At 44.5% G+C, this 14,040-nt stretch overlaps 1 protein-coding gene across 4 annotated transcripts in view; it reads right to left on the bottom strand.

The window, feature by feature from the left end:
- Positions 1 to 8,750, bottom strand: part of SNTG2 (syntrophin gamma 2) — a 461,693-nt gene extending 452,943 nt beyond the window's left edge. For all 4 annotated transcript variants that reach the window (XM_054024597.1, XM_054024598.1, XM_054024601.1 and 1 more), the window contains exon 1: positions 8,581 to 8,750. In XM_054024597.1, the coding sequence (XP_053880572.1) occupies positions 8,581 to 8,652 (72 nt within the window). In that variant the 5' untranslated portion in view covers positions 8,653 to 8,750. The remainder of the gene's footprint in view (positions 1 to 8,580) is intronic.
- Positions 8,751 to 14,040: the final 5,290 nt, after the last annotated feature.

Below are 14,040 nucleotides of genomic sequence, written 5' to 3'. Positions count from 1 at the left end.
GTAAATCATAGAATATAAGGGTTGGAAGGGACCTTAGGAGGTCATCCAGACCAACCCCCATTAGAGATAAAAATCCAGCAAGACGTCCTATCACCACTTCTCAAATTAACAAGGCAAGAGTGCAGGTGGTATAGCAAGCACTAGGGACAGTCGCTGCCATCTTCTTAACATATCCCTACATCAGTACCACCCAACCCAAACAATGTGAGATCACCCCGCCAACTTGCCGACAGACGGCCCGTGTTGGGCCACATGACGGATCTTCCCTCTGGAGCCAGGCATGCCACATGCACTAATGAATCCCCTCAACTGGGCTCAATGGAGAATAGTACCAACTCTGACAGGAACATCATTCAGCAGGGCCACTTCATTTGGCAGCACTAGCTTCACTTACAGTTGACACAGTCTAAGGACTGGTCTACAGCTACAACTCTCAGGGCATGAAAATTCCACACCCCTGAGAAACGCAGCTATGCCAACCTAACCCCTGGTGTAGACAACGCTAGGGCGACAGAAGAATTCTTCCATTGTCCTAGCTCTCCCCTCTTATGTTCTCTTGGGGAGGTAGGTTATGGACGCCAATAGGAGAACTGCTCCTGTCAGCGTAGGTAGTGTCTACATCAAAGCACTACAGCGGCATAGCTGCAGCTTTGCCCCAGTAGCATTTTCAGTGAAGACATACCCTCGGAGCATCAACTGCTCCCCCTAGAGCTGACCTAATTCAAAATGCAAGTCAGCAAAACACCAGCAACAGACCTGACAGCTGTTCCCTCTCCTGCTCCATGAGGTGGGGTGATTCTATCAGAGGCTCCTGTATCTCCTGCATACCTGAATATTCCCATGGCAAAGAGGCACTCCTCTATTCTTCCTGACGGTAGGGGCCAGCTTGCTAAAAAATGACATTACTTGCAGCACCGGCAGTCTAGTGAGGGGACAGAGGCACAGAAGCCTAGAAGCCAGTTTAAACGCAATGTTCGTAATAGTTTAAAATGTTGTCCCCATACGGATGGGAAGGAAAAATTAAAGTTCCTAATGACTGTGGTAATAGGACATCTAGTATTCATTTTGAGTATTATATTTTTCTTTATTGGTGGTTGTCAGAGTTTGATAAAATATCAATTTCCAAGTCAGCTACTTTTTAAAAGAGAAAAGTTGTACACTTAAAGGTTCTGCAGCTATTTTAGTACTTGATCACACAGGCAAATCAGAATACAGGAGAAGAGCGGGGGGGGGGGGGGGGGCGGGAAGAGGGGAAGAGTATCTTTAAAAACATATACACAGCATTTCTTCCACTCTTTTTGGTCCAAATAATTTGGAATCTCTAATAATTCAATGAAAAAACCTTTCAGCCAGATCTTATAGAATTATAGAAATGTAGGATTGGAAACAATCTCTATGGGTCATCTAGTTCAGTCCCCTGCACTGAGGGCTCCAGACTAAACAAACCCAATTTTTTCAATCTTTCCTCATATGTCATGTTTTCGAGATCTTTATCATTTCTGTTGCTCTTCTCTGGACTTTCTCCAGTTTGTCCACATCTTTCCTGAAACATGGTGTCTAGAACCGGACACAATACTCCAGCTGAGGCGTTATCAGTGCTGAGTAGGGTGGAAGAATTACTTCTCATGTCTTGCTTACAACATTCCTGCTAATACATCCCAGAATGATGTTCACTACTTTTGCAACAGTATTACATATTTACTTTGTGATCCTCTGTACCCTCCAAATAGGGTTGTCAACTCTCCTGGATTGGCCAGGAGTCTCCCAGAATTGGCCTCAATCTCCAGGTTGCTACTGAAAGCAGTCCGGGAGATTTTAACATGCCAAAGGTCCGGTCGGTGGTGCGGCAGGGCTAAGGCAGGCTCCCCACCTGTCCTGGCTCTGCGCAGCTCCCGGAAGCAACTGGGATGTCCAGCTCCTAGGTGCAGTGGCGGCCAGGGGGTTTCTGCGCACTGCCCCCACTCCAAGCACTGACACTGCAGCTCCCATTGGCCAGGAACCGCAGCCAATGGGAAGTGCGGCGACAGTGCCTGCAGGCAGGAGCGGCATGCTCAGAGCCACAGGGACATGCTGTTGTTTCTGGGAGCCACCCGAAGCACCGCCCAGCCGGAGTTACATCCGGCACCCCAGCCAAGAGCCCCTCTCCTGCACCTCAAACCCCTGCCTCAGGCTCAGCCTGGAGGCTCCTCCCACACTCTGAATCTCTTGGCCCCACCCCCCCAACCACCTCCTGCACCCCAATCCCCTGCCCCAGCCCTGAGGGAGTGAGTGAGGGTGGGGGAGAGCGAGCAATGGAGGGAGGAGGGTATTGAGTGAGCGGGAGGAAGGGGCGGGCAAGGCTGTTTGGGTTTGTGCAATTAGACAGTTGGCAACCCTACCCCCAAATCGTTTCTGAAGTATTCCTTCCAAGCAGTCATCTCCCAGTTCATGTTTGTGCAATTATTTTTGTCTTCCTAAGTGTAGTACTTGTATTTGTCCTTACTGCATTTTATTCTATTCATTTGAGAACATTTCTCCAGTTTGTCAAGATCATTTTGAATTCCAATTCTGTCTTCCAAAGTGCTTGTAAGCCCTCCCAGCTTGATATTATCCTCAAACTTTATAAGTGCACTCTCTATGCCATTATCCAAATCATATATGAAAGTATTACATAGAACTGTACCCTGGATGCATCCCTGCAGGACTCCACTCGATATGCCCTTTCAGTTCATGTGTGAACCCTTGATAATTACTCTCAGAGTATGGTTTTCCAGCCAGTTGTGCACCCACCTTATAGTAGGTTCATCTAGGCCAGCAGTTTTCAACCATTTTTCATTTACGGACCCCTAAAAAATTTCAAATGGAGGTATGCCCCTCTGGAAATCTTAGGTATAGTCTGCAGTCCTCCGGGGTCCACAGACCACAGGTTGAAAACCACTGATCTCTATATTTCTCTAGTTTGTTTATAAGAATGCTATGTGAGACAGTATCAAAAGCCTTACTAAAGTCTAAGTACATCATATCTGCTGCTTCCCACCATCCACAAGGCTTGTTACCCTGTCAAAGATGGACAATAGGTTGGTTTGACATGATTTGTTCTTGAAAAATCCATGTTGACTGTTTTTATCATCTTATTATCTAGGTGTTTACAAATTGATTGATTGACTATTTTCCCCATTATTTTTCTGGGTATTGAAGTTAAACTTAATGGTCTAGAATTCCCCGGGTTGTCCTTATTCCCCTTTTTATAGAGAGATACTATATTTGCCCTTTTCCAGTCCTCCAGGATCTCTCCTGTTTTCCACAAATTCTCAAAGATAATTGCTAATGGCTCAGAGAACTCTTCAACCAGTTCCTTAGATATTCTAGGATGTATTTCATCAGGCCTTACTGACCTGAAGGCATCTACCTTTGTCTAAATAATTCTTAACATGTCAATTTCCTACTTTAGCTTCAGATCCTACTCCATTTATGTTCACTATGTTAGGCGTCTGAACACTGCTAACTTTTTTGGTGAAAACAAACGAAAAAGGCATTTAACATTTTGGCCATTGTTGCATTTTCTGTCGTCTTTCACTCCTCATTTAGTAATAGCCTATCCTGTCCCTAGTCTTCCTCTTGCTTCTCGTTACCCTTTATATCTCTAGCTAGGTTACCCTCTTTTTGTGCCTTGGCCTTTCTAATTTTGCCCCTACATGTTTGGGTTTTTATTTATTTATTTTACACACGCCCACACACCCTTTGTAGTTTGACTTACTTTCCTCTTCTTGTACAACTCTTCTCTGAGCTTTAAATTTCAGGTCATTGAAGATCTCCTGGTTAAGCCAGCCTGGCTTCTTACCATACTTCCTATCTTTCCTACGCATTGGGGCAGTTTGCTCTCATGCCCTTAGTGATATCTCTTTAGGCTGTTTTTTATTCTCCTGAACTCTTTTTTCCCCCCCTCAGACTTGCTTCCCACAAATCTTACCTACCGATTCTCTGAATTTGCTAAACTTTCTCTTCTTGAAGTCCATTGTCTTTATTCTGCTGTTTTTCCTCCTACCATTCTGTAGAATCATGAAATCATCATGGAATGATGGGTTTCACCCAGCCTGCCTTCCACCTTCAAATTCTCAACTAGTTCCTCTCTATTTGTCAGAATCAAATCCAGAAGAGCCTCTCTCCTAATCGCTTTCTCTACCTTCTGTAATAAAAAAGTTGTCCCAATATATTCCAAGAACTTGTTGGATAGTCTATGCCCTGTTATATTATTTTCCCAAAAGATGTCTGGGTAGTTGGAGTCCTCCATCACACCAAGTCCTGTGTTTTGGATGATTCTGTTATAATTTTGATGATCTTCACCTAGTGTAAGTTGTCACAGATCCATTCACTACAATGCAGTTATGCCTATTTGCACCAGCTAATAATTGGGCACCAGAGATCTGCCAAACAAGTTTAACAATTGAAATAAATCTACATTCATCTAAATCTGAGTCAAAATAAGATTTTAATCATCTGAATTTGTTTTCATTTTTGGTCTCTCATATACACAATAGAATCTCCTACCTGATCACAGATGACAAAACAAACAAGTTTTTTAAAAAAGGGGGAAGAGGGGAAATGACAACCCTGGTTACTTTCCTTAAGACTTTTTTCATCACTTCAGATAAAAAGAAAGAGGTTAGCTGGGGGATTTCCCATGGCTTCCATGCACATTAGTCATCAAAACTGTTAGGAAACTGAATATATTAGCTAACCCAATAGGACTGAAATAGAATATACATAAGTAACTTTTAGCTACATAACTAGTCTCTCTAAAATACTGTACTAAAGACTGAGATTTAGATAGGCAATACATACATTTTAATTCCTCTGCTTATTTTTAAATTTTCACTTAGCATACCAGTAATAAAAAAATCATTTTTTCTTTCCCTTTCAGGCACCGAACTAATACTGTTATTAAAAACAAAGTGCTTGATATATACTAATCAATAGCAGCTTGATAATATAAAACTCATTAAAAACCATGGAATATACACTGTAACATTGCTAATGGGTTTGGCCATCTGAATACATTTATTTTCGTTTGACAGAAAGGCAGAAGGCACGTTTTATGTGGAAGTAGAATTGTGCTTCTGTAAGTTTACAACAATGACAGAAAACCATATGCTAATTGAAACTCAGCTGGATAACAAACCAAAGATTACAAACATCAGAAATTACCTCAAGCAGTTATTGAGACTCCATTCAAAATTACATTTGATTATAACTTTGAATGCTGCATTTCATGGAGCAATGATGTGTCATTTTGTGGAAAACCAATACACACACATGCTCTTTCTATGCTAAAATGTCTTTGCATTCTGGTAATGAAATGGTGCCATGTGTTTGGCAGTATTTAATAGTCAAATAGTAACTGATTAATAATACCTTATTTCTTAATAGATTATGCATGAACTAAAGCAACAATACACTGCACCTTCATATGCATTAAAACAGATTTCCACTAGACTGATATAAAAACATAGTAAACATTTGCAAAAATTGGATAACTGTAATTAAGACATATTACTGTGAAGGTTTATTAAGTCAGGCATCTCCATATGCATTCATATGTCTGGATTTTCAGAGGTGTTGTAAACCCACCGCTCCCACTGACATCAGTGAAATTTGTCCCCACTCTCCACCTCTGAAAAGCAGGTTCCTTTTATGAAGGTGTGTAAATATGTAAATGGCTAATGTCAAGCATCCACATTGGTATTTTTCAGTCTAAACTACTAAAATGCATATTTTATTAATCTTTAAAAAAAGTCTTACCATTTTGCAATGCTGTATTTTTAAGAAAAATACTTTTTAATAAAGGCAACTTGTCAAAGTATACAATTCTTGCTTTCAATCTCTGACAATGTTCTGGGGCTTAGGTTCCAAATCCTTAAGCCCATTGAAATCCACAGATGTTTTGTCCTTCCCTTCCATGTGGCAGCAAGTCTGTAGTCCCTCATATTGAAAAAAAAAATGTCCTGCAATACTCAATTCAAAAGATGACATTTTTGCACATCTGTCCAGGGATCAATACTACTCCCACTAAAGTCAGTGGGAGGTTTTGTCCCTTAATGTTTCAGGCATAATACATATCTACAAGGGAAGACTAACTGTGGCTTTTAATTGAATGGTAGTGAGCAATCTTCACCTTTAACACTGAAATACTCCAAATTACCATGCATTAGTTTTCAACCTACACAGCAGCTAACATTTTAAGATAATTGCTGTACAGATTATTCACAGTTTAAGAACAGGGCTTTCAAATTAAAAGCAGTGGAATAACATGTCTTAAACCCAATAGAGAATCTGCTACATTTAAGAATATCATTTGCCTGTGAATGGTTAACACATTAACCATAACAACCCCCCCATCATTTTTATATTGAACACTGTGTGTTTAAAAACAAGGGTTTGTACTTGTATATCCCTATCAACAAGTAAATTCTATAATACACACACACTTATAAATACACACAGATATTGAGACACATTCAGAAAGTTTTAAGCACACAGAATACAAGCTATACATCATATAAATGATGAAGTCAGAGAGAATCACATACACTGGTTAAATATGAAAGCAAATTTCCAAAGATTAGACCAGCTTGCCTTGACTATCACTGATAACCATAGCATAACTAAAGCATATATGTGATTTTCCTTCTGCTTTTTAAAATTACAGAATTTCACAACCAAAAGTGTTTATTTATCCTATGACAGTAAATTTAATCAACCTTTATCCTGTTGCCTGGGAGTAATGCTATAGAGAAAGTAAGGGCAAGAAATTAATACTACTTAGCTTTTAGAGAAGCTAAAGTTTCTAAAAGGATGTGTGAAAATTGGTAAGTCATTATAAGCCATACAAATAATCAGTTCCAATTATTTAAACAGGGTAAAGTGAGATTTATAATTTAATACTAAATCAGTTTTATGTATTGCATTATTTCTCACAGTTGATTAAAAATGTAGGAACTACACTTAAAATGACAATCATTTCAGTTATGTCCTCTGAAAAATGGCACATCAATAAATTAAAATCTTTATTAAATATAAAGATTTTCATAGTCAATGATATCAGATTGCCTTCATTTATTAAATTAGAGAAAGGTATGAACAACTATCAGAGGGAGTCATTTATAAATCATTTTTAGAATATGCAATCAAAGTGGCAAGTTTTTCCAACTCCCCGAATCAGTTACCTTTCCAAATGCACCTTTATTGTTAAATATAGTAAAAGATTCCATCCATTTTTGTCAGTATGGAATTGCAATTATATTAGCAGTATTTGAATGATTATTTTAAGGAGGCTGAAACACACAAATGAATTATTTTTAAAAAGTTGTCCTCATCCTCTTGAGGAAGGTTAAATCTTATTGAAATATTATATTAGTAGGACTTTAAAGCATGTGATCTTGCAATGTAGTTTAGCAACTGATCTAATGAAGGATGATACAGATACAATGATACATACCCAAAACCATTCAGTAACTATTTATTTAGGCTGTATTCTTCCTGACCATATAGCATCCATCACTCCTGGCAAATCTATTAATGATTTTCCTACTTTCCAACATTTCATAAGGAAACACTGAGAAAAGTAACTTTTTACAGTGTGTTCTAACTCAATGACCATAGAGAACATGTACACACGCTAAATACTGTTATTGAAAACAAAGTACCCGGTACTTGATACATACTAATCAATAGCAGCTTGGCAGCTGTTTTCAACGGATTACTGTATACAAACACACATCTGGCTTTAAAGTTTACCCTCCAAAGGCAAAGGTGCAGCGTAAAGGAACATGACTAAACTTTGCCAACCTTTTGGGAACATTTAACAAAAAGAGCATACCACTAATTTGTGTAGCTGTAATGTAGTGAAAGTTTCTTGTATTTGGAGAGAGATGGGGAGGGTACAAATTACTCCCCCTCGACTATCAATGAGAGCAGGAGCTGTAAGTGAGCTAAATGTAAGGCAGCTCCCATGAAGAGTGAAACTCCCGCTTAGGAAGATGTATTTACGTGTGTGTGTGTGTGTGCACACGTGTATGTGTATGCACACACACACACACCCGTCACAGTAGCAGAGGACAGCTCATCTGAAAGAGACACAACGAGTAGCGGCCGGTTTCCCACCGGAACTTTTTATGATGATTCCCGAACAACAGTCACTCTGCACCTAAGCGATCCCGCGCCACGCTTTGCCGCAGCTGCACAACCCTTAGCGGGCAGTCCGCTCCCGGTGCCCCCGTTTGCACTGCAGCTCCACGCACCGACTGCAAAGGCAGCGCGACCCCAGCAAACTCTCCTACATCTCGTCCACCGACTCCCCCACGCTTAGCTGCCCTTAGCCTCGCGCAACTCACAAACGCGTCGTCCCATGCCCAGAAGTTAAAGCCCCTTAGAAGCCGCCGGGGAAATAGGCGGGTAGACAGACTGGTGCTCCCGAGACAGGATCGCTCACAGCTGCCCGGTTAAGGGGAGGCGGCGGGGGACCCAGAGTGGCTCTCGGGACTGGGTGGGGGTGAGCCCGAAGGAGGGAGAGGAGAGGAGAGAAAGAGACCGCCGTGTACTTGCCCAGGTAGGGACGAGGAGACTGGCCGGGCGCTCAAGCGGTGCTGGAGGCGGCTGCTTCCCCGCCACGTTCATTTCCTCCCATGCAGCTGGATTATTCCTCTCTGAACGGCGAGCGCAGCAGGGCTTGGACCAGGCATTGACTCCCGCCCCGCCCCCGGCAGCCGCGTCCCAGCTCCGCGGGCGGTGGCGGCGGCTCCCAGAGCAGGAGGAGAAGCCGGGCGCCGCCCGGAGAGCGGGGCTCGCCCTCGGGCTGAGCAGCCCGGCTGGCCCTGGGCGTAGCTAGCCCCTCGGCTCTCCGCCGACGGGGCGTCCCACACGCCCTCTTTAACTTCACCCCTTCGCGGCTACTCCCCGGCCTCTGGGCAGGTTCCCCGGGCGAGCGCTTCCCCGCCGGGCACGGGCACGGGCTCGGGCTCGGACTCCCCTCCTTACCCAGCCCTGCTGCACCGGGCTGGCAGCATCGGAGGCTTTCCCCTGGCTCCGCAGGCGAGGGGGCTACACACGGGTATGTTTGACTATGGGGGAAAACGTGTCCCCCTGCCCTGCATTCACCCTCAATCAGGCCCCTGATGCCAGGGGAAAGGCGGGGGCTGCTGCCTCTGGCGGGTTGTTCTGCAGCCCCAGGAGCCGCTTTCAGAGGGTCCCGCCAGTTGGGGCTCCCTGAGCCGCCGCTGGCTAAGCCCAGCTGCTCAGCAGCTCCCCTGGTGACATCCCGCGGCATTGCACGGGGTGGAGAGTAGTTCTAGCTCCTCCCGCCTGCTTTCCTGCCAGGAGTAATTTACATCAAGCTGGCAATAGGCCTCAATAACCCAGGCATCAGCCCCTCCGTTTCCAGGCCCCCCCCTCCAAAAAAACCCACACACACTTCCTGTGGCTTGAGGGCTGTCAGCTGCAGGACTGTTCTCCCTGGCATATGCCTCTCCCAGTCCCTCCCTTTAATAGAAACACTCCAACCCTTCCCTTGCTCAAAGTGGGTCCAAGCAAGGGGCTAGGGCAGGGGTGGGCAAACTTTTTGGCCCAAGGGCCACATCTGGGAATAGAAATTGTATGGTGGGCCATGAATGCTCACAAAATTGGGGTTCGGGTGTGGGAGGAGGTGCACGCTCTGGGGTGGGGCTGTGGGATGAGGAGTTCGGGGTGTAGGAGTGTGCTCTGGGCTGGGACTGAGGGGTTTGGAGCGTGGGAGGGGGATCAGGACTGAGGCAGGGGTGCAGGTTCCGGGTGCAGGTGCAGGCTCCAGGGTGGAGCTGGGGATGAGAGATTTGGAGTGCAGGAGGATGCTCTGGCCTGGGTTCAAGGTGTTTGGCGAGTGGGAGCAGGATCAGGGCTGGGATAGGGGGTTGGGGTGTGGGGAAAGGTGCAGGCTCTGAGTGGTGTTTACCTCAAGCAGCCAGGAACCACGGCCAATGGGAGCTGCAGGGGCAGCGCCTGTGGATGGGGCAGCATGCAGAGCTGCCTGGCCACACCTCCACATAGGAGACATAGGGGGGACATGCCGCTGCTTGAGGTAAGTGCCACACAGAGCCTGCACTCCTGCACCCCTTCCACACCCCAGCCCTGATCCCCCTCCCACCCACTGAACCCCTCAATCCCCCTGAACCCCAACCCCTCATTCACGAGACCGTACCCCCAGCTGGAGCCCCCACTCTCCCCACACACCCCAACCCGCTGCCCCAGCCTGAATCCCCCTCCTGCACCCTGAACTCCTAATTTCTGGCTCCACCCCAGAGCCCACACCCCCAGCTGGAGCCCTCACCCCCTCCCGCATTCCAACCCCCAATTTTCTGAGCATTCATGGCCCACCATACAATTTCCATACCCAGATGTGACCCTCGGGCCAAAACGTTTGCCCACCCATGAAGTAAAAGGACTCTGGGGTACTCAAGATGGGAGCACTGGCACATACAGTGGGGGAGGGGGTACAGAAGATGACCAGGGACTTCACTGACCAGCCCCAGTACCCGAGGAGTAAGTGCAAAAGCTTCCCCTTTTCTCTGGCAGTCCCCAACCCATTAATTTAAATGGGTAGCTCTATTGGCAGACACACCTTTACTTTCCAAAGCAATGCAGTGAGGTGGTTACATTTCTTGGAGGGACACTGTAAAATTGTCTCTGAAATAAGTGCTGCCTCTGCTATAGGGCAATCCTGGACACAAATCCCCCCCCCCCCCCGTTAGTTTCAGCCAAACAGTGCTGTGCTTTACACAAATTGACCTAGTCGCGCCCTGATAGCGCCTCCATTGAAAAAAGCAAAATACACCAACCAGTGCGTGGCAGTGCTCTCCTTAACTATCCTTTCTCCTAGCCAAGCACTGCTTCTTGTGCATCTCAACCTGCAGCCTTCCCTCTGTGTGTGCTAACCCTATGGACCCTCTGCTTAACATTACAGGGAATTTAAGCAACAACAAAAAAGCCACAGATGAATAGCAGCCTCTTTGGACATTGACTGCTCCAGGCGGCTCCAAGTGCTGGGAAATCTGAGGAGGCAACAAATCTGGGAGGCACCTGCTGCTTGTTGCCATCTTGAGTGGCTGCTGGGCTCCACAGATGGCAGTTCCCATGTACAGAGCTGGTGGGAACGTGCCAGTGGGTGGTGTAGTGAGGTGTTTGTGGGACATAGGAAAGAGTTTGTTTGTACTATGAAGGAGGATACAGCACACACAAGTGAAGCTCTTCTGTGGGTCCTTGTAGATGCAGAAGTATCAGGCATGGGGACCTATAATAAACTTTTCTACAACTTTTTACCTGTAAATGGAGGCACACTTACTTATTTCCCTTTTGGCCTCCTGAGTTAATGGCATGGCTATTGTCCATGCTGAACCTGAAGTCTCCTTACTACCCTCCCATCTTCTCTTCATGCTATTTCATTATTCCATATTTTGTATAAGTAATGTGTTTAACTAAGAAGTAAAAGATGGAAATGCCAATAAAATGTAAATAGAAAAATAAAGGTCATATTAAATTACATTATAATATAAGGGACTGAAATGGAAAATGTCTTAAGAAGATAAGTAGAATATGCAGTAGTTAATTTTCCAAATGTTTCCATTTGTCTATACCATTTACTTTTTAATTAGAATGTCTTTGTCAATTGGCCAGTCCAAATAAATCAGCCACTCAAAAAACAATATATATTTTCCTAGGACTCTTATCTTCCTAATTAAGTTATTTTAATTAAATTATTTATACAATTCAGTGAAAATTGCATAACATTTTTTGAATAGCTAAGAGCTGATGACATTTACTGTGTTCAGATTTGACGGATAAATTTCACAAAATTATATTCTACTGTATTGCTGTGCTGAAAATAGGTGGTTATATTTGATGTTGGGGGAAAATTCGGAAGAAATAAAAGATTTGTGCAGTGAGAAATTAGAGGTAAGTAAATTTGCAATGTGCAAGGGTTTACAAAACTCCCAAAGTATTATGGAGGTCTGCAAAATTAGTTTGAATTCACACAGCTATTTATTTTTAAAAGATGATCAATTTTAAGAACTCCTAGCTAAGGGAAGCCTGTACTATGTATTAGAGTAGAACACTCCCACCCTGCCTGGGGCTGCCACCTGTCTGGTTTTTACCTGGGCAGTCTGATTTTTGGTTTCTGTGTTCGGGTGCCATTTTGGGTTGCAAGGTGCCTTGTTTTGGGGGACCTGGCAACCCTAAATTGCACCCAAACCAAAAGTTCGGTTACTGCGGGATGGGTAAAGGCACTGGGTCATTAACCCACACCAGCTGGGGCTACCTCCTACCTGCAGGCAGGCTCCTTGAGATGATCGAGCATGATGTGGGGAGGGGGAAAGAGGAGCGAGTGATGGGGGCGGGGCTTTGAGGAAAGAGGTGGGGCTTTGGAGAAGAGGCAGAGCAGGGTTGGAGACTCAGGGGGTCCAGTTAGCAGCAATTACAAATGTGGCAACCCAGTCCCCACCCCCTTCTGAAATTTAGGCTGACAGAAGTGTCAGACCTGCAGGTAAAATCCTGTACAGTAACTTCTCACTTAATGTTGTAGTTATGTTCCTGAAAAATGCTACTTTAAGCAAAATGATGTTAAGCAAATCCATTTTCCCCATAAGAATTAATGTAAATAGGGGAGGTTAAGTTCCACGGAATTTTTTTCTCCGGACAAAAGACAATATTTTTATATATATATACATATGCACACATATACACAGTACAAGTTTTAAACAAACAATTTGATATTGTACACAGCAATGATGATTGTAAAACTTGGTTGAGGTGGTGGAGTCTGAGGGTGGGATATTTCCTAGGGAATGCCTTACTGCTAAAGGATGAACTAGCACTCGGCTGAGCCCTCAAGGGTTAATACATTGTTGTTAATGTAGCCTCACACTTTACAAAGCAGCACGAATGGAGGGAGTGGAGACAGCATAGCAGAGGGAGACAGAGACATAGTGTGTGTGTGTGAGAGAGAGAGAGACGCATATTGCCCCTTTAAGGATGCTGAGACCACTCTAAGTACACTGCCCTTTTAAGTAGATCAGCAAGTTGAGACAGTAGCTGCTACAAGCAAGCTCCCTATGTCCTGAGCCCTGTCGTGTCCCTCCCCTGCTCTATGGAGATGGGGTAAGCGTGGGGCAGGGGGGAGGGGGATACCCTGACATTAGCACCTTTCTTCAACCCCCACACAGCAAGCAGGAGGCTCCCAGGAGCAGCTCCAAGGCAGAGGGCAGGAGCAGCACAAGGCAGTGGGGGGGGGGGAAGGGACAGCTAAACTTCCCAGCAATTGATAGCCTGTTGGGCGGCTGCTGCACAGGGAACTTAAGGGAGTAGGGAGCTGATAGGGGGGCTGCCAATCCACCCTAGTTCCAAGCTCCCACCAGCTAGCTGTAATGGGCTGCTCTTTCTGCAAGCAGTGAACAGAGCAGGCGGCTGCCAAACAACCTTATAAGGGAGCATTGCACAACTTTAAATGAGCATGTTCTCTAATTGATCAGCAACGTAACAACGAAACAACATTAACTGGGATGACTTCAAGTGAGGAGTTACTGTATTTTTTCATTAGACGTTTTCTCTCTTCCTTTCTCTGCTTTTTATTTTTTTCTTTTTATTTTCAGTCTCACTATGGTTTGGATCCTGAAAAGTCATCTTCTTTTGTTTAACTCTCCTGAAGCACACTAACATTTATTTAAAATATTGAAACCAAGTGCAGTGTTATATTGCTATTTTAGTGTTGCCAATATGAGATTTGGGGGGGGAGGGGAGTCCCATTATATTCGATATTTCTTAAAGCCTCAGCTCTTGGAGTCAGGTGAATACCTGAATCTAATCTTTCATTTGAAAAAAACAACAACAAATGTATAGGCCTCATGGCTGTATAGTAAACCTTGAGAATATAGCCTAAAAAATCAGAAGGCAAGTAAAAGGAATCACAAGTTGGTTATTTTTAAAATCTCATGAGTTTACTAGTGCCATCCTCAAGCCCTCAAACTTTTTCTTGTAACG

The sequence above is a fragment of the Malaclemys terrapin genome, chromosome 3, assembly GCF_027887155.1.
Source record: "Malaclemys terrapin pileata isolate rMalTer1 chromosome 3, rMalTer1.hap1, whole genome shotgun sequence".
Taxonomy (NCBI): Eukaryota; Metazoa; Chordata; order Testudines; family Emydidae; genus Malaclemys; species Malaclemys terrapin.
This window is presented reverse-complemented; position numbering and strand designations above follow the sequence as displayed.